The sequence below is a fragment of the Oryza sativa genome, chromosome 8 (assembly GCF_034140825.1).
Source record: "Oryza sativa Japonica Group chromosome 8, ASM3414082v1".
Taxonomy (NCBI): Eukaryota; Viridiplantae; Streptophyta; class Magnoliopsida; order Poales; family Poaceae; genus Oryza; species Oryza sativa.
In genome coordinates this window covers 963969-983418 of record NC_089042.1, presented here as the reverse complement: position 1 = coordinate 983418, position 19450 = coordinate 963969, and the positions used below count along the sequence as shown (strand labels likewise).

At 41.8% G+C, this 19450-nt stretch overlaps 4 protein-coding genes across 4 annotated transcripts; 3 read left to right on the top strand and 1 right to left on the bottom strand.

Annotated features, from left to right (window-relative positions):
* The first annotated feature begins 1943 nt into the window (after positions 1–1943).
* Positions 1944–2894, top strand: LOC4344525 (probable calcium-binding protein CML7). Its single transcript, NM_001403348.1, has one exon. It carries the CDS (start codon positions 2104–2106, stop codon positions 2548–2550), a length of 447 nt encoding a protein of 148 aa, NP_001390277.1. The 5' UTR covers positions 1944–2103; the 3' UTR covers positions 2551–2894.
* Positions 2895–7658: 4764 nt separating this feature from the next.
* Positions 7659–9623, top strand: LOC4344524 (40S ribosomal protein S13-2-like). Its single transcript, NM_001403350.1, has 5 exons — positions 7659–7772; positions 7877–7949; positions 8067–8205; positions 8295–8481; positions 9186–9623. The coding sequence occupies exons 1-5, from the start codon at positions 7750–7752 to the stop codon at positions 9217–9219; spliced, it is 456 nt and encodes a 151-aa protein (NP_001390279.1). The 5' UTR covers positions 7659–7749; the 3' UTR covers positions 9220–9623.
* A 3909-nt stretch (positions 9624–13532) lies between these two features.
* On the top strand, positions 13533–15880 carry LOC4344523 (40S ribosomal protein S13-1). Its single transcript, NM_001403354.1, has 5 exons — positions 13533–13651; positions 13752–13824; positions 13929–14067; positions 14168–14354; positions 15555–15880. Exons 1-5 carry the CDS (start codon positions 13629–13631, stop codon positions 15586–15588), a joined length of 456 nt encoding a protein of 151 aa, NP_001390283.1. The 5' UTR covers positions 13533–13628; the 3' UTR covers positions 15589–15880.
* Positions 15881–16046: 166 nt separating this feature from the next.
* Positions 16047–18512, bottom strand: LOC4344522 (28 kDa ribonucleoprotein, chloroplastic). The gene is made up of 4 exons (XM_015794388.3): positions 17962–18512; positions 17037–17138; positions 16628–16933; positions 16047–16290 (listed from the first exon to the last, which is right to left on the bottom strand). The coding sequence occupies exons 1-4, from the start codon at positions 18451–18453 to the stop codon at positions 16231–16233; spliced, it is 960 nt and encodes a 319-aa protein (XP_015649874.1). The 5' UTR covers positions 18454–18512; the 3' UTR covers positions 16047–16230.
* Positions 18513–19450: the final 938 nt, after the last annotated feature.

Below are 19450 nucleotides of genomic sequence, written 5' to 3'. Positions count from 1 at the left end.
TGCACGTACGCCTCCTGACCTGCATATGCAGAATTGCTGATGCAGTACAAGTGTACAACTGAAAAGAAACTAATCCAATTAGACTCCCTCAAATATGTTGTTGGATTTGGTTCCACCATTGTTCCAACATGATTTATATCCCTCAACCGTATAACCGGATATAACATATCTTTCAACTATATTAAAAATGTATGAAACGACTCCCTCAGCGGTTTTTCAGTTGAAAGATACTAATCATGTCAGAATAAGTCTACTTTTGCTCCCTGAAAGTGACCCGAATCTAATCCGTGACCCTCGATCGTAAAACCAGATATCTTGACCCCTAAATTGTTAAACCGGTGCAATTTAACTCCCTCGGCAGTTTTGGAGGACGGTTTCGCTGACGTGGCACCTACGTGGCGGTGTTGACTTGATCTTTGTCGCACGTGGCGTTGACGTAGCGCTTATGTGGCATTAGAATTAAAAAGTATATACGTGGGGCCCACTTGTCATCCTCTCCTCCCTCACCTTCCTTCTCTCGATATTCTCTCTTATGTAGCTAGGCGATGACGGCAGGCAGCGCTGCTGTAGGAAGTGGACGAGAGGTCAGCGGCGGGCGGCAGCAGGGCACCACTTGGCGGCAAACGGGCAGCAGCAAGGGCGCCGCTCGGCGGAGGGGCTCGAGGGAGGTCCCTACTCCGTCCTCGGCTATGCCGACGACGCTGGCAAATGGCCCCTTCTTTGTCGCCGGAGAGGAGACAAGGGTTGATTGTAAAAAGGTTATTTTCTTCCTGGTGGTGGTTTTGTGTTTCTTAAGGGAATGGCGTGCCGCCGGCGCTGGAGACGGTGATGGTGAATTGGCGTGTTGCCGGCGCTAGAGAGGGGGCTAGGGGAATGGGGAACGGCGTGTCGCCGCTACTGGAGATTAGGCTGGAGGATTGGCGGAGGAGCTCGAAGTGACCTAAGCGGATGGACAGCGGCGTCGCCGAGGACCTGCAGGTTGGAGACGCAGGAGCCGTCGTTGAGCTCGAGGAAGGCGAAAGAGCCCTTCTCCTGCTCTCGCCCAGTCTTGACCCACCAGCCCATGACGACGTGCTCGCCAGATGCAGGTGCGGGTGGTGGCGGACTTCAGGACGTCGGAGAGGGAGGTCGTGCCCATAGCGGCCACCGTGGCATCTTCGGCCATGGGGGAGGGAAGGGATGGATCGGATGCGGGTTCGGGCGGTTGCGGGCTCTAGCTCGTCGGAGAGAGAGGCCGCGGCCATGGCGCCTGCCATGGCGTCTTCGGCTATGGGGGAAGGGAGGGTTTGGGAGGAGGCAGCGATGGAGGCCGCTCCAGCACCCACCCTCCTGCCCGCCACCGCTTCGGGTCTCACCTACCCTGCAGAAAAGGCAAAGAGGAGAGAAAGAGAAAGAAAGAGAGAGAGAGGAGGAAGAAGGGGATGAGAGAATAGGTGGGCCCCACGATTTGTTTTTGAATGACAAATGTGTCCCATATATAATTTTTAATTCTACTGCCACATAAGCGCCACGTCAAAACGCCACGTGTGACAAAGACTAGGTCAACACCACCACGTAAAGTGCCATGTCAGCGAAACCGCTCTGCAAAACCGCCGAGGGAGTCATATTGTACTGGTTTTAATAGTTTACGGGGTCAAGATATCTGGTTTTGCGGTTCAGGGTTACGGATTAGATTCAGTTAACTTTTAAGAGAGTCAAAGTGAACCATTCCGATCATATCCAACCTTTACTGGAGGGAGCTAAAGTGAACTTATTCCCAACTGAAAACTGTCCCGCCTTTACTTGATGGGCCTGTAAATTTCCAGCCTAAACACGTTGATGGGCCTGAATGGAGGAAGCCCATCGAGATGACGGCATGCTAGGCCGGATGTGAGATTGACGGCCCACCAGCGGCCGCATCACCAACCCCACGTTCCTCCTCGCCCTCGCGAGACCGATCCCCCACTTTGTTCCCCACCACAGCAAGCGCAACGCGCAAAGAGGCAGACGCGCAGCTGAGGAGGAGAAGCGCACGCAGCCACCGCGAGATCTCCTCACCTCCATCTCCATCTCCATCTCCATCTCCGGCGGCGAGATCCCCACCGAATCGGATCGGATCGGATCATGGGGGGGAAGGAGCTGAGCGAGGAGCAGGTGGCGTCGATGCGGGAGGCGTTCTCCCTCTTCGACACCGACGGCGACGGCCGGATCGCGCCGTCGGAGCTCGGCGTCCTGATGCGCTCCCTCGGCGGGAACCCCACCCAGGCGCAGCTCCGCGACATCGCCGCGCAGGAGAAGCTCACCGCGCCCTTCGACTTCCCGCGCTTCCTCGACCTCATGCGCGCCCACCTCCGCCCCGAGCCCTTCGACCGCCCGCTCCGCGACGCCTTCCGCGTCCTCGACAAGGACGCCTCCGGCACCGTCTCCGTCGCCGATCTCCGCCACGTCCTCACCTCCATCGGCGAGAAGCTCGAGCCCCACGAGTTCGACGAGTGGATCCGCGAGGTCGACGTCGCCCCCGACGGCACCATCCGCTACGACGACTTCATCCGCCGCATCGTCGCCAAATAATTTGTCATTTCTGGTTTTCTCCCCTCTCTCCCTCTCTCTCCCCCTCTCAGGATCCACAGTTTGACACATAATAACTCTCTCTTGCTTGTCGTTTCCTTACCTATCATGTGATCTCTCCTGATTTGTGCTTTGCTTGCTCTCTATTTTGTGTTTTCATTCCGGTGTGATTTGGACAACCTAGGGTTTGGATAATGGTGTGATTAATCGATTGATGGATGGATCTGATTAATGATGCTTTGCGTTTCGCTCTGTTCAATACTGCAATGTAAATTGTGGATCTATCTATCATTCAAAATATGTGGATCTGGCTTATTATCGGAAAAGAAATGACGTGATTTGTGGCTTATTGATGTTACTATTATCACTGCAATTGTTTACTACATCCTACCACATTCCTGAAAACTTCAATTTCCAGGGAGCTGTAGGACCTATCTCATTGCCGGATTTTAGTTATTACTTCCTCCGTTTCACAATGTAAGTCATTCTAGCATTTCCCACATTCATATTGATGGTAATGAATCTTTTATTAACATCAATATGAATGTGGGAAATGCTAGAATGACTTACTTTGTGAAACGGAGGGAGTACATTGGCAGTTTTTTTGTTTCCATTTGTATTTCAACTTGTTGGTTAATACTATGGATCATTTAATGTACTGTCGCCCGCAACGGTAATGTTGCATTTCAAATTTAGCCATGTTTTAAGCTACCAGTTAGTATAATCAATTATGTAATAATATATGCAGAAGAAGCAATTACATTACCGCTCGATTTGCTTGTGATGCAGGAAACATGGTTTAGTTTTGTTGGAGCATTTCTTTCAAGAAATATATTTCAGCTTTAACAGTGAGTAATCCAGTAGAACTCTATCGATTAAACATAAAGTACTCCATGAGTGGTCATTGATTTGCTCCTATTTCACTGTTCTTGTTTAGATTGTCCTTTTCTGATACACAAAGCTATAATCTAGTGATATTGGAAATATTCCCATAGTTCTACCTCCCTGCAAGACCGATGGTTGTTTTAGCTTCATTGGGTTCGTTTATTCTTCCACTAAACCGATTTCACCAATCAATGGTGTTAGTCTTCTGATAATGAGCCTGTCTAGTAAAATTGTAAAATCATATTAGTCCCATGCTGCCATTCTTGTTTAGAGTTTAGATACTTCTTTTTACAAGCATGATGCTAGATTGCTAATACAGTAATACCTGTAAGTTTTCCATTTCACTTGAAACTCCACAATTAATTTACATCTTTCCTCATTCCTCTCTTATCTGGCTTTTCAATCACGGGAACTCTGCTATGTCCTTAATATCTTCCCTCCAAGCATTTGCATCCCTGTCAAAATCTCTACAACTCGTAAACCACCTTGGTAACCTTCGTTTAAGACCTTCTTTGTAATTGATATTAACTCGATCTGTTGCTTATCCATGTGGTTTGCGATACCTTCTAGAAAACTGAGATACTGGTGGATTCATAACCATCTAGAAAACTGAGATATTGGTGGATTCATTGGCCCAACAAAATACATTAAGTTTAGTCATGGACAATTGTTACTCTCCCCTTGACAGCTAAAATAGCCTGTGGAGTTCAGGATGTAAAGAGATCATAGATGTAGACTTAGTTGGATATAGGATATACAAGCTCTTTTAACTTTTAGACAAGTTTTGTTTACATGTGCCGGTGAGAGAAAAGAAGTAATGAACAGTAGGTTCCCTTGTGCAAAATAGAACTGAATGAAAAGAAAAATGCACTGTTCATGTTCATAGTTTCTGTTTTTCTACTCCCCCTCCTCTTCTCAGGATCCACAGTTTTGACACACAATAACTCTCTGGTCTGTTGTTTCCTTACCTATCATGTGATCTCTCTTTATTTTCATTTACGCTTTGCTTGCTCCCTCCTACTTTGTTTTGTGCTTTCTTTTCGGTGTGATTTGGATAATCTAGGGTCTGTATAGTGGTATGATTAATCGATTGATGGATGGATATGATTAATGATGCTTTGTTTCGCTCTCTGCAATGTAAATTGTGGATCTATCAATCATCCAAAATATGTGAATCTGGTGTATGGCCATGCTTGTTTCCTTATTATCACAAAACAAATGGCGTGATTTGTGGCATTTTGATGTTACTATGATCGTCGTAATTGTTTACATCCTATCGTTCCTGAAAACTTAAATTTCCACGGAGCAGTAGGACCTATCTCATTACCTGATTTTAGTATTGGCATTTTCTGTTCATATTTCAGCTCGCTGATTAATACTATGGGATCATTGACAAGGGGGCCTTCAATTAATGTATTGTCGCCCACAATGGTAATGTTGTGCTTCAAATTTGGCCATGTTTCAAGCTGCAAGTTAATATAATCAATTAATTAGTAATATACACACACAAAAAAAAAGGAATTACATTAGCCTAGCTCGATTTGCTTGTGATACAAGAAACATGGTTTAATTTCGTTGGAACATTTATTCTTTCATGAGACATATTTATGATGAATATGTTGGTCTGGCTTTAACAGTGAGTAATCAGTGAACTTTATCAATTAAACAGAAAGTGATTTTTAAGTGGTCATTGGTTTGTTCCCATTTCACTCACAGAGCTAGTGTAGTGGAATGGGAAATATTCCCATGGTTCTACTTCCCTGCAATACCGGTTATTGTTTTAGTTACGTTGCGTTCTTTTATTCTTCCACTAGTCTGTTGATAATGTGCTTTTTTAGTAATAATTTATTTAGTCCCATGCTACAGTTCTCCTTTTGTTCAAGCATGATGCTAGATTGCTACTACAGTAATAACTGGGGGTTTTCCATTTACGTGAAAAAACTTCACAAATAATTTACATCTTTCCCAATCAGATATGCTTAATATCCCCCCCCCCAAAAAAAAAATTTAATCCCTATCAAGATCTCTAAGGCTTATGAACCATCTTTGTAACCTTTGTTTAAGACCTTTGACTTTGTTCATATAGGTTAAATCCTGTTCCTGATCCATGGGGTTTTTTATACCTTCTAGCAAACTGAGATATTGGTGGGTTCCTTGGCCCAGCACAACACATTATTAGTTTAGACATGGAAAATTGCTACTATCCTTTTGGCAGCTAAAAGAGCAGATTTAAAGAGATCATAAATGCGGATTTAGTTGGATATAGGAAATACAAGCTCTTTTAACTTTTAGATAAGTTCTGCTGACATGTGCTGGTGAGAGAAAATAACTAATGAACAGTAGGTTCCCTTGTGCCTAACAAAGCTGAATGAAAAAGCAAAATGCACTATTCATGCTCCATACTAATAAGATGCACGCTCCGATTCATCTGTCTCATAAATGTGCAAGCCCATGCATTGGATATCTACCACCCACTCCGTTTTACGATGTAAGATTTTCTAGCATTGTCCACATTTATAAAGATGTTAATGAATCTAGATATTCATATGTGTCTAGATTCATTAACATCTATATAAATGTGGATAATACTAGATATTCATATATGTCTAGATTCATTAACATCTATATGAAGTAGATCAAATCAAGCATTGGCTCCTAGCAACTGTCTTACATTCAAGGATCAAGCTGTAGGTGAGCTGCTTGTTGCCCTGTCTGATGTTTTCTAAGTCAGCAGATTTGTTTGGCAGCTAGATGCATGAGCTTCGGCACTGGCTATCTTTTTCGTTGATTCTGGAATCACATTCTGCTGCTGCCGTCGTGCACGCTGCACAGCACAGCGTTTATTCATTCTTTGCTCTGAAGTTTTAACTATGGTGCCTTGGCACAATGTAAAAAGAATTGCACGGTAATATATGCAAAAAAAAAAGGAATTACATCAGCCTAGCTCGATTTGCGTGTGATACAAGAAACATGGCTTAATTTCGTTGGAGCATTTCTCCTGTCATGAAACATATTTCTTGAATATGTTGGTCCAGCTTTAACAGTGAGTAATCCAGTAGAACTATATCAATTAAACAGAAATTGCTTTTTGAATGGTCATTGATTTGCCCCCCATTTCACTCACAGAGCTATAATATAGTGAAATGGGAAGTATTCCCATAATTCCACTTCCATGCAACACTGATGGTTGTTTAGTTACATTGGGTACTTTTATTCTTCCACTAAATTGATTTCACCAATTAATTGTGCTAATCTGTTGATAATGTGCTTTTTTAGTAAAAAAAAAAAGTCCCACGCTGCAGTTCTTGTTCAGAGTTTAGATACTCCTTTTTCTCATGCATAATGCTAATTGTTCGTACAGTAATACCTGGATGTTTTCCATTTACTTGAAACTCCACAATCAATTTACAACTTTCCCAATCCTCTTGTATTCAGCTTTTCGTTTACGTGGAAACTCTACTATATGCTTAATATCTCCCCCTAAGCATTTGCATCTCTGCCAAGATCTCTAAGGCTCATGAACCATCATGGTAGCCTTCGTTTAAGACTTATTTGACTTAATTGATGTGAGTTCAATCATGTTCCTGATCCATGGGGTTTATGATACCTTCTACTCCCTCCGTTTCATATTATAAGACTTTCTAGCATTATCTGCATTCATATAGAATTGGCTATACGACATCGGAGACAATATTTTATAATTTCCAAGTCAAAATAGGTGATAAATTTTTTGAAATGGCAAAATCGCCCCTGATACGGAGCGCCTTTGCCGCCTCACGCATGGCCACCTCTTGCTTGGGCTCCACCCGCTGCCCTGGCTGCCGCCGGCCCCGTCTGCGGCTGCCTCCTGTTCGCGCTCCACGCCACCACTGCCGACGAGGAGGAGGAAGAGGAGGAGGATGGCAGCGGCGCAGCAGCCATCACCGTAATGGCAAGATCTCCCGACGGACCTCTGGGGCTTGTGCTCCTCCACCTCCCGCCTCTCCTCGACCGCGTCCGCCTCTACGCCGTTACAATGTAATTATACTTCGACGGTTTTTTTTATAGATACTCCATTTCCAAAATAATAAAAAGGAGCCTCCAAGATTAGGCGCTTACTGGGCTGAAACATCTCACGCAATGGGCCTTAACGCGCGATGGCCCGGCCCATAATGGCGCAGCCCTAGCATCCCATCCCCAGCGCCGCCAGCGCACTATAAGTAGCACCCCAAAACCCTAGCCCGCACCTCTCCATCCTACCGCCGCTCGCGCCCCTCTCGCCCTCGCGCGCCGCCGCCGCCGCCCGCCGTCGCCGGAGCTAAACCCCTCGACGCCGCCATGGGGCGCATGCACAGCCGCGGGTAATCCCCCTCTCTACCTCTTCTCCGGCGTGTAATTGTTTGGCTCTAGTGGTTTCTCCTCTCTGGTCTAATGGCGGCGGCTGCGCTGCGGTGCGGTGGTGCAGGAAGGGTATCTCGTCGTCGGCGCTGCCGTACAAGAGGACTCCCCCGAGCTGGCTCAAGACCGCCGCCTCCGATGTGGGTGCCTTCTCCTTCCTCTCCCTCTCTCGATTGGCTCTCTTCCATTTGGTTCGATTTGGGGGGTGGGTGGTTTCCGGATTCTGACTCCGTTGGGTTGGTTGGTTCGTATCGTAGGTGGAGGAGATGATCATGAAGGCCGCGAAGAAGGGTCAGATGCCGTCGCAGATCGGCGTGGTGCTCCGTGACCAGCACGGAATCCCCCTCGTCAAGAGCGTCACCGGCAGCAAGATCCTCCGCATCCTCAAGGCCCACGGTGAGATCTCCCTCCCTGTGATTTCTTCCATTGATTGATGCACCGTGCGTTTGTGTGCTGATGATTTGTGTGGTTTGATTGGTGGGTAGGGCTTGCCCCGGAGATCCCGGAGGACCTCTACTTCTTGATCAAGAAGGCTGTTGCTATTAGGAAGCACTTGGAGAGGAACAGGAAGGACAAGGACTCCAAGTTCAGGCTTATTCTTGTTGAGAGCAGGATCCACCGCCTCGCCCGCTACTATAAGCGCACAAAGAAGCTCCCACCCACCTGGAAGTAGTAAGTCACATTGCCCACATGGCCATTTCCTCTTGTTGTTCCTACAATTCTTTGATTATGCTATGTATGTAGTACGATTTTAAAGTAGTCTGTGCTGTGAAAACTAGAAATGGTCGTAGATAGTTGTACTTAATTAATGGGCATAAGCAGTGTGTGATGATGGTTACCTGTGAGACCTTATCACACTTTCCGTTGAATTCTTATGTGCCTGATGAATCCATGTGGAATTGGTCTTGAATAACTAGTTAGCTGTTCCTTTGTTGTGATATTATTGCCTGATTACTATTGAGAATGACGTAATAACATGAGTTGTGAGACTACTATGAGTTCACTTAGGCCAATCTTTTGTGAAATGATGTTGGCTACACTGTATAGATATATCAGAATCAACAAGTATAATAGAGTACATGTTTTTCCAAGCTAAATTTCACTTGCTATATAATCTGTTGTCTTAGGTGTGCTGTCTGCATCTATGGTGCATTCTCGTTTAGCCCAACTTAATACACTAACAGTGATTTCCTTTCTTAGTTCTTTTTTTTACTAAATTTGTCTCTTTGGAATACTGGCCTAATTAACCTGGTCACTTTGTTAATTGCTTTTTATCTCTTAATTTAGTTAAAGCTATTTACAACATGTGTATTTGATAACTAGTTGATTCTCGTAATCTCCCTTGATAGCTGCTAACAACAATTATTTTTATGCAGTGAGTCAACCACGGCCAGCACTCTGGTGGCCTAAGAGAACACTGGCGTGCTCTTAGATGCTTCGATATGGACCTGGTTCTAGAAATCAATTTATGTACTGCTTTGAGTTTGGAGCGAGTTAGACGTGGACAAGAAACTGCAAGTTTTTCTATGTTTACTCGGGGGATCCTATAAACCATTTTTGGTTTCACAATTCTGTCTGTTAAACATGCATCGGTATTTTGTTATTTACAATTAGCTGTTACCTTACCATAATGTTCGGCATCGTTTGCATCCAGCTCTATCCCGTACTTTGGTATTGTGTTTGAACTCATCGTACGATGTTAGTTCATAATTCTGGTTGATCGAGGCTAATTTGCTCACAAGCGCTTCTCATAGAACTTTTCACAATATTTGTGAGAGAAATCCGGTGCTATGAATATCCTATTTGTGTGTGACTATTTGTCGATTGGTTCACTCACGCTGCAACAGATTAGGTTTGGATAAGTGTTTTTCACTGTTTATTGAAGATGTTTTTCTTTTGGTGTTTAAGCAAACTCGGCTAGACCAAAATACGTGCTCCCTCGCGCTTTTCCGCTCTCTTGTCCTCTTCGTTGATGTCATCTCATAGCATCATTGTCTTTGCGTCATCTGATACGTCAAAGTCTCCACCTGTGATCTCATATTGTACTGTTGGCACACCGATGATCATGTGAACTGCTAACTTTTGCCAAAAAATTGAAATATGCAATACCTTTTAACTGTCAATATAACGGTTTGGGCTGTTTTACGCTTCGACTCAATGCTGCAATACTCAACCAAGATAGTTAATCTTTAACATGCTCTAGCCGATACGCTATGAATCAATAATTGATTTCATAATCAACTGTCTCATGAGCCAATATTGCTTATCTTCCTTCCTCCCCATTATGCCATCTCCTTGAGTCACATGTAATAAGTTTCTAAATAGCGTTTGCTATTGTGGAAAATCCATGACTACTGCTGCGTCCAGGTCGAGACTGAAATCAACGATCAAGAACGTTGTGGTTGCCATATTGCTTGTATAATGTATCTATACGGGTGAAGTGATTGTTTGAGTATGACATATGGATTGATTTGCAAAGCTTTTGAAGCCATAGCAAACTCAAATTATATTGTGATTTCTCTCCGCCGCCACAAGCATTCTCTGTTCTGCTTTTCTATCGTTCGTGTTCTGATCTTGAGAATAATCCTCCATCATTCGTGTTCTGATCTTGGTTTTTGTTGGTGGTCATCCCCTCCATCAATTCAGTGCATGCTATCACACCACCGCTAGTCAACTCATGATTGCTATTGCCGGTAGCCAAACATAAATTGATAGTAATTTGGATCGGATATGTAATACTCTATTTTTCTGAAGAAGACATTGGTGCCAGTTTAAATCACACTAATGACTAAGTGCTTTAGTGTGAAATTTGAAGCTTGAACTTGTGTTGTGTCATCCATTTTGTTAGTTATTTGCTTGAATATTTTGTTTGTTCTTAGCATGTAATGAATAATATTGTACTTCTTTTTTAAATGGTGGTCACAGTTTTACTAGTATGTTTTAAAGAAGTCATGGAATATTGTGTGCAATAGCGTTTTGCTATTCGCTATATCAACCCGAATATGCTACAACCTTGTTACCCACTATTTAGAACCTTGGCGGTAAGAAGGGTTGAATAGTGCTCATCATTAGTGATGGGGATATGGTTTAATGTCATCTAACACGAAAAGGTTGAATTGTTTCGTGTTTGTTTATGTATTATAATCCAACTAGCTGGATGGCCCGCGCAATTGCGCGGCTAGCAACAAAACAATATTTTTCGGTATGATTTTACTTAAAATTTATTAAATATCTATTTCATTGTCTTAAGACTTTGAAAAACCAAACATTATCAACCACTTATTTCTAATTATATAATTTTTAAAAGTCGCACCAGCTGCTACCCTTTACTTCTATCATATTCTTCTTTATTTGCTTGCTCGATCTACCACTATTTTTATTCATTCTCTTTGAAACCTTTAAAAATTAGATCTTAGTTTTTAGAGGTTATTGTCTCGCTGGGTTTCATTTTTATAATTTCTAGAAGTCCCGTCAAAGGCTGCCATTATACTTCTCTACGGCCCGTCCACTGTCTTTTCTCTTTATTGTCATTGGGATTTTAAAAATCGAACATAATTATCATTTGGGTTCATTTTTTACTTTCTAAAAGTCCCACCAAACCGTCAGCGGCTTTGCCATTGTACTCCTTTATGGCTCGCCCATTGTCTCCATTCTTTATTGTCATTGAGATTTTAAAATTGAACATGATTATCATTAGGTTTTTTTTTTACTTTTTAGAAGTTCTGAACCTTAATTGGACCTTGTAGTTTTTAGAGTTTATTGTCTTGTTGGGTTTCATTTTTTGTAACTTTTAGAAGTCCCGTCATATGATGCCAGTATACTCCTTTACGGCCCATACGCCGCCCACTCTTTATTGTCATTGGATTCTAAAAATCGAACATAACTATCGTTGGAATTCATTTTTTTATTTTCTAGAGGTCCCGCCAACCATCGGCAGCTCTGCAACTATACTCTTATACACCTCGCCCGCTGCTTCTCCTTTTTATTATTATTGAGATTTTAAAAATCGAATATGATTATAAATGAGATTTATTTTTTGACTTTCTAGAAGTCTCGGCAATTGCCTTGCTCGTTTGCTTCACGGCCTGCCTGACGTTCCTCCTTTTAATCGTCATTATGATTCTATTTGGTGTTTTATTAACAATTTTTATATGTAGTATCAACCGCTACCACTCTACTCCTTTATAGGCTTGTTACTTAATTTATCTCGTCATGTGTTTTAGATAGTCTTTTCTTTCAATAGTCTTTATTTTTTATCACCAATTTTAGTTATTTATAAATTGTATTCCTAATTAAAATCTTTTTTTCTTTTTATAATTTCAGAATTTATTTTTTAAAAATCTTTTTATTTTAATATTTTTAATATTTTTATTTTTGAATTTCATGTGTTTCAAAATTGTATTCCTACTTGAACTCTCTTTTAATTTTTGAATTTTGGATATTATTTATTTTTTATTCTGAATTTTAATTAATCTTGTATTGGGTTCTTATATGGATTCTTCTTTCAATATTGCTTATTTTTAATTCCGAAGTTTAGTTAATTTTAAATTGTATTTCTAGTTGAACTCTTCTTTTCTTTTTGCTAATTTTAGATTTTATTTTTATTTTTATTTCGAATATTAATTAATCTCATATTAGGTTCTTATATGGACTCTTCTCTCAATATTCCTTATTTTTAATTCCGAATTTCAGTTATTTTAAATCTCCTTTTCTTTTCTAATTTCAGATTTTATTTTATTTTTATTCTATATTTTGATTAATCTCGTATTATGTTCTTATACGGACTCTTCTTTCCATATTGCTTTTTTTTTAATTCCGAATTTCAGCTATTTTTAAACTGTATTTCTATTTGGACTGTCCTTTTCTTTTTCTCTGATTAATGTGAGAATTTCTTGCCCTTACAGCGAACGTGGTGTCTCCTTTCAAGGCTGTTTTAATAATATAATAGATAGATGTTGTTCTAATCGATTAAAAATCTATCTAGACATATTTCAAAGTTTCTAGTTGGAAATTGATTCTTCGCATTGGATCACAATCCGTGACTTTGTACAGTATTGGCGTTTTATATCTCAATTGATTTAGTCTCTAAAATGGTTAACTTTATTTAATGGGTATGGTTCCAATTTTCCCTTATTTAATTGTGCAGGGTTAGATTTTTGTTTAAAAATTTGGCCCACCTATTACTAATAAGCTGGCATTTTTGGTCTCCAAAGATGTGATGCTGATATACACAAAGAGATAATTTCACTTTGAGCCATGTTTTATTGCCAAAGTTTCACTTTGTACCACCCTTTATCTAATCTTTTCACTTTGGACTAGGTAACTTTACCTTTGTTGCACAATGGACCACCCCAAAACACATTTTCATTTCTTCAATGACTTCGAGCAAATTGTTAATGGCATGTCAGCAAACTTTCATACCTATATGCATGACATACTTTTGTCGAAAGAGACGCTAGACATCACAAGCGAAAAGAGTTTGGGTAGTCCATTGTGCAACAAAGGCAAAGTTACCTAGTCCAAAGCGAAAAGATTACGTATAGGGTGGTCAAAAGTGAAACTTTGGTAATAAAACATGGCCCAGAGTGCAATTCACTCGTACACAAAATAAGGTGGATTTGGATCTAAAAATACACTTTCGGGAGGACTGAATTGTAAATACACTCACATAAGTAGCCACCCCAAACCCTAGCCTTACCCCTTCTCTCTCGCGCCGCCACCCCGCTCACTACTCGCTCTTCCCGCCGCCGCCGCCTCCTCCGCCGCGCAGTCGCCAACCGCCGTCGCCGGTCGCCGTCGCCAAATTCCCCACTGCCACCATGGGGCGTATGCACAGCCGCGGGTATCCTTTCCTCTTCTTCCTCATCCCCCTTTACTATAGTATTCTTGGTCTGGTGAAATCTCTGTTCTAATGGCGGCTACTCGACGGTGTGTGGGCGCAGGAAGGGCATCTCGTCGTCGGCGATTCCGTACAAGAGGACTCCCCCAAGCTGGGTCAAGACCGCCGCCGCCGATGTGAGGGCCTCCTCATCTCCTGGATTCTTTGATTCGATTTGGTTTTTTTCCATTCCCTTTTCACGGTGATTTTGATACGGTTTGTGCGCGTCGGTTCTTGGTAGGTGGAGGAGATGATCATGAAGGCCGCGAAGAAGGGCCAGATGCCGTCGCAGATCGGCGTGGTGCTCCGTGACCAGCACGGAATCCCCCTCGTCAAGAGCGTCACCGGCAGCAAGATCCTCCGCATCCTCAAGGCCCATGGTGAGAATGAGATTTACCCCCAATTCTCACACTCAATTACCATCGCTCGACGCCTTGTGTGTGTTAATGTGGAGATATGTCTGTGTGTGATGGTGTGTAGGTCTTGCGCCGGAGATCCCGGAGGACCTGTACTTCCTGATCAAGAAGGCTGTTGCTATTAGGAAGCATTTGGAGAGGAACAGGAAGGACAAGGACTCCAAGTTTAGGCTCATCCTTGTTGAGAGCAGGATCCACCGCCTCGCTCGCTACTACAAGCGCACCAAGAAGCTCCCGCCCACCTGGAAGTAGTAAGTTACACCTCGCCCACTTGTTTGTATTGTTTGTTAGTTGTTTAATTGTTAGTCACATATAACTTTACTAGTGTGCTGTTCTTAGTTAGGTTCAGCTTGTAGCAGTTCTGTGCATTCAGCGATTTATCATATTTATTTCAACTGCTAATAAGAACCCAACAATTGTGAATTGTGATTTTTTGTTTAGTAGAACTACATACCAGCTCAGTGCTGTATGTTTGAACTACTTTCAAGCTCCTTAAGGAATTGTATTGTAGACGATGTTCTGCTGCAGGCTTGTTTGTACATGTTTAGCCCATTTGGAGCCTGTTTGAGAATTTTGATCATGTTTTTCTACAGAAAATATTATGAACACTGCGTATTGTTTGATACATAAGAATTTTACTGGAAGATATTGGTTTGTACATAATACTGTTGTTTGACATGTTTTGGAGGAAGAGGAACATATTGATATGTACAGAAAATGATGTGATTTTACTGCTACTCGTTCTGAACTCCTACTACTGGGTTAGGTCTTTAAGCTAGCTAAGCGATCTGATTCTATCAGTTAGTTATATTTTACTGATAATTAGATTTTGACTTTGGCATTCATACATTAATATGTCATGAAAAGGCTAGCATCCATTATGCCTGTCAAATACGCAGATATTTTATGAAAAAACTGTCTTCTGAAATTTGATGTTCCTTATTGTTTCAAATTTGTTAGGACGGTATGACTCCTATCAAGAATGATATTTCTTATGTGCTAGGAGATAACAGTAATCAAGAACACTAATTCTATAGTTGCAAAAGGCTGAGATTGTGTTGCTTTTATTTTTGGGTACTCTAAACAATATTACAAAATTCAATGAAGATGAGAATATGCTTAATTAAAAGTGCTTTGTAGCTGCACTTGTGTTGGTGGTATTGTCATAGTATGCTTTGTTTTCTTAAGCTCAACATTTTCTTTGTAGTTATGTTTCTTTGCTTATGGGTGAGTATGCTGATGCTCGCAGTCTAATGACTTGTTCAACTTACATATAGATATACATGCATTCTACTCTTGCTGATTTAGTAGTTTTTTTTTCCGTATATACACGCTGGTAGGTGTTAATGCCGAATGCCTGAATGATTGTGTTTGTTTTGTTATATTAACAATTTTGATTCAGTCATAGTGTAATATTTATATGTGGCTGACAAATTCCTTGTTTTCTGCAGTGAGTCGACCACAGCCAGCACTCTGGTGGCCTAGAGAGAGAGCTCTGCTTCTGCTGTGCTCCTTGCTGCTTCAAGCTTAGCTTGTTCTAGGAATGGATTTTATTTATGTAGCGCATTATGAGTCTTGAGACAAGCAGGAGCTGCTAATTTTCCTTTGTCTGGAGAATGCCATAAAACCCTTATGCATTCAATATTCTGAACGTTAAACTTCTAGTAATGTGCATCGAGATTTTGTTTATTATAATCATTCTGTACTCTAAATTGTTTGCTGTGGTCTGTCCTGTGTGATTTGCGTTGATTTTAAGGAGAGTGATACTATTTTCAGCATCAGGTTTGAGTAAGTTGTTTAAATCGTTAAAACCAAACTTGAGGCGCTATTTTTCTAAATTTAGATGCCATATTATGATTCTGCCTGTACTCAGTGAAATGATTCTGACTAGAACAAAAACAAGCTGTTTGTTCCTCAGAATCATTTCATCAGACTAGAGTATATAGTGGAAAGATTGCTAGTACCCATTCGCATTGTACTCAAGTCACTAGAATACAGAATACTCAATACATACCAAAAAAAAAAACACATGTTAGTCTTGATGTGCAGCATTGCGCCCAAGGACGAACTCAATCAGCAAATAAGCTAGACAAAATTGCAATAGGTCTCCAATAATCCCTGGACGGTTCAGTGTGCCTGACGCTCTTCATGAGCTTGCCTGACGAGGATGTTCCGTCCATGAAAATGCTGTTGCAAAAACAATAATCAGCGTAAGCCATGGCAAATGAGAGGTACATGCTCAGAAAATAATCTGGAGAAAATGTGAACCAGGATTGCTTAAGCCTCATAAGCTACAGTTAACTGGCAAAGTTCTACTCAAGCAGAAACTTAGAAATACAAATGTACACCCATAATCCTCATTTCAGATTTTCTAACACAAAACTACCCCATTAGCAGCTTCCGAAGCAAATCCAGATATGAAGTTTCTTGGGAACAGAGATCCAAGGAGGAATTTATGAGTTCTGTTCTAGCATCAAGCAAATGCAGTGACTCAGAAAAGTAAGGAAAATGGCTAGCATTATACCGTATTGTCAAGCTTCAATGCAGCCTCAAGCTCTTCAGCTGAAGCAAATGAGAGGAATCCATAGACACGGCCTCTCCCTCCTTTGCGATCTGTCAGCAGCCTTGTACTGACGACGGTTCCGCACTGAGAGAAGTACTCTCGCAATTCTTGTGGCTCAACAGACCACGCGATGTTGCCAACGTAGATCTTGTGTGGGCTCTCGAAGATGTGGTCTTTCACAGGTGGCGTATGAGTCATGTTGATGTTTCTCCTTTTAGAAACAACGTCGGATGATAGTTTTACAAGCATTTCACGCCCATCCAGGTCCTAGAAGAGAGATGAATGCAAGAGAAGGTTAGATGTCACTTGTAAATCAAGCAGATAAATACAGTGTGAGAAGGGGAAACTGCAGGGCTCTTGTGTGACTCACAAATCCATCGAGAGCGTTCATGGCTGTCCGAGCTTCTGGGAGAGAACGCATTGTGACGAAACCACATCCTCGGCTAAGTCCAGTCTCAGGGTCACGGGAAATCTGCGGGTTGTCATCAGATATGAACATCACAGCGCACCTCTAAAATCAATCTGAAGCGCTTTCTAACATCATGATATGCAAACCGGTGTGATATGGGAATTGAAGAATTTAAACATGCTAGCTAAGTGGAATCAAGTAGGGGTCATTCATCCATTCCAAGCAAGTAGTAGCATCTAATATAAGTTCCAAACTTTGCTTGATGTATTAATCTTATAGTTCTCTAGTAAATACATATATTTAGCATCAAAATGCAAGAGCAGGTGTTTTGCAAAGAGATCATATAAGTCTGAAACATCAAAGAACTAACTTGCAGTTTGTGCCTCCAGGCCTACTCAACAACTTGACAATCATTCAAAACTTAAAGGGGAGTCTTAGGCTGCGTTCGGGAGGAGGGGTCCCCGGCACGTAAAACGAAGCACGTTATTATTGCATCATTAGTTAAGTATTAACTTTTTTTTTTGAAAAATGGATTAATACGATTTTATTAAAATAACTTTCATATAGATTCTTTTTGCAAAAAACACACCGTTTAGCAGTTTGAAAAGCGTGCACGCTGAAAATGAGTGAGGTGAGTTGGGAAAACTGGGAGAAAAACACAGCCTTAGTCACCGTTTGCATTGGATATATGATGAGCTCCCCAATTCACTTGTTGACAGTGTCCACCCCATTCAATTGGTCAGTAAAATTTTGGGTTGAGCTGGTCGGTGATTCTTACTTTCTTAGCAGTAGCAGTAACATAGTATATCACCAGATTTACCACCAGGTGTTGGAATTGCAGTAGCAATGAGGCAAAGAAAGAAAGAAATGAATGATATGCGTATACCTCAACGGAGAGGACGGTGCCGTAGGGCTTGAAGAGCTCGTAGAGGTCGTCGACGTCGCAGCGGCGGGGAAGATTGCATACGAACAGCTCGCGCGGCCGCGACCGCCGCGGCCTCCGCCCCTCCCCGGAACCGGAACCCTCCTCCTGATCATCCTCGTGGCTCTCCCCGCGCCACCCCGCGGCATTGCCGCCCGCCCACCCTTGCTCCTCCTCCTCATCCTCCTCATCGTCGTAGTTCGACTCCGCTGCCTCCGCACCCGACCACCCACTCCTCTCCTCCTCCGTTTCGAACACCAGTGGCCCCGCGCTGGCTCGCCGCTCCGCGAGGCGGAAGAAACGGGCGGTGGAGAGGGCGAGGCGGTGGCGGTGGAGGTGGAGGTGGAGGTGGAGAGGAGGGGGAGGAGAAGGGGAGGAGGAGGAGGAGAGGTGACGGGGATGGAGAGGGTTGGGGAGGTGGTGGTGGAGGAGGGCGTAGTGGGAGGAGGCAGCCATGGATGGGGTGGATAGGGAAGAGAGGTCGGGGGCGGGAGGAAGAGGATGATACGCTCCCTGTCTCGACCCACTCTCGGGTGTTGGCTTGGGAGAGAGATGAGCGGCTCGATGGTGTGCCACGTCGACAACTTCACCACACAAAATTGAGTAAATTTCATAAAACTACATATACTTTATTTAAATTATCACAAAACTACAGATTTAAGGTGACGTTTCACAAAACTACACATTTTACACTAAATTTATCATAGAACTACATACTTAAGGTGAAGTATCGTAAAACTATAGATTTAGTAACAAAGTTATCACAAAACTACATATTTTAGAGTTTAAATCTTTAGTACTAGTGTGTTATGTTTGAGTTATAAACATCTAAGTTTTATGATTAAATTAACACTAAACTTGTAGTTTTATTATTATTTTGCTACTAAATCTATAGTTTTGTAATACTATACCTTAAATTTGTAGTTTTGTGATAAATTTAGTGTTAAATCTATAGTTTTATGATACATTACCTTAAATATGTAGTTTTGTGATAATTTGACCAAAGTATATATAGTTTTGTGAAATTTACTCAACAAAATACTCCATCCGTTCCAATTATAACATGTTTTAGCATCTCCATCCCTCACAAATTTTTCAAGTGAATTTAGACACATACTCCTACACATGGATCAATGCAGAAATTTATTCTAAACCAAATCGTTTTATAATATGAAACAGATTAATGCTTGTGAATGAGTTAAATGATTCCATGCTACACTGCTCACTACAAGTTGTGGAAAAGTTTTATTTCTCTTTTTCGCCAAGGAAATAACATATTGTCTACTTTTTATAATAGATAATGCAATTGACTTGATCATCCATTTTATTTAAAAATTTAGTGTACAATGCTTATAAGTCATACTTTAAGTTTCTTTGATAATTAAAGAAGTAACGATAAAATAAATAATACTAATTATATATTTTTAAACAGTATAAATAGTCAAACGCCATT

Excerpts from the sequence above, each read along its gene's own strand:
- LOC4344522 (XM_015794388.3), bottom strand. The coding sequence starts at position 18,453 with ATGGCTGCCTCCTCCCACTACGCCCTCCTCCACCACCACCTCCCCAAC. Across the intron at positions 16,934-17,036 it reads TGAACGCTCTCGATGGATTT|GACCTGGATGGGCGTGAAAT; the intron begins GTGAGTCACACA and ends TCTCTCTTCTAG. Across the intron at positions 16,291-16,627 it reads CATTGAAGCTTGACAATACG|CATTTTCATGGACGGAACAT; the intron begins GTATAATGCTAG and ends TTTTTGCAACAG.
- LOC4344523 (NM_001403354.1), top strand. The coding sequence starts at position 13,629 with ATGGGGCGTATGCACAGCCGCGG. Across the intron at positions 13,652-13,751 it reads GGGCGTATGCACAGCCGCGG|GAAGGGCATCTCGTCGTCGG; the intron begins GTATCCTTTCCT and ends GTGTGGGCGCAG. Across the intron at positions 13,825-13,928 it reads TCAAGACCGCCGCCGCCGAT|GTGGAGGAGATGATCATGAA; the intron begins GTGAGGGCCTCC and ends GGTTCTTGGTAG.
- LOC4344525 (NM_001403348.1), top strand. The coding sequence starts at position 2,104 with ATGGGGGGGAAGGAGCTGAGCGAGGAGCAGGTGGCGTCGATGCGGGAG.
- LOC4344524 (NM_001403350.1), top strand. The coding sequence starts at position 7,750 with ATGGGGCGCATGCACAGCCGCGG. Across the intron at positions 7,773-7,876 it reads GGGCGCATGCACAGCCGCGG|GAAGGGTATCTCGTCGTCGG; the intron begins GTAATCCCCCTC and ends GCGGTGGTGCAG. Across the intron at positions 8,206-8,294 it reads CCGCATCCTCAAGGCCCACG|GGCTTGCCCCGGAGATCCCG; the intron begins GTGAGATCTCCC and ends ATTGGTGGGTAG.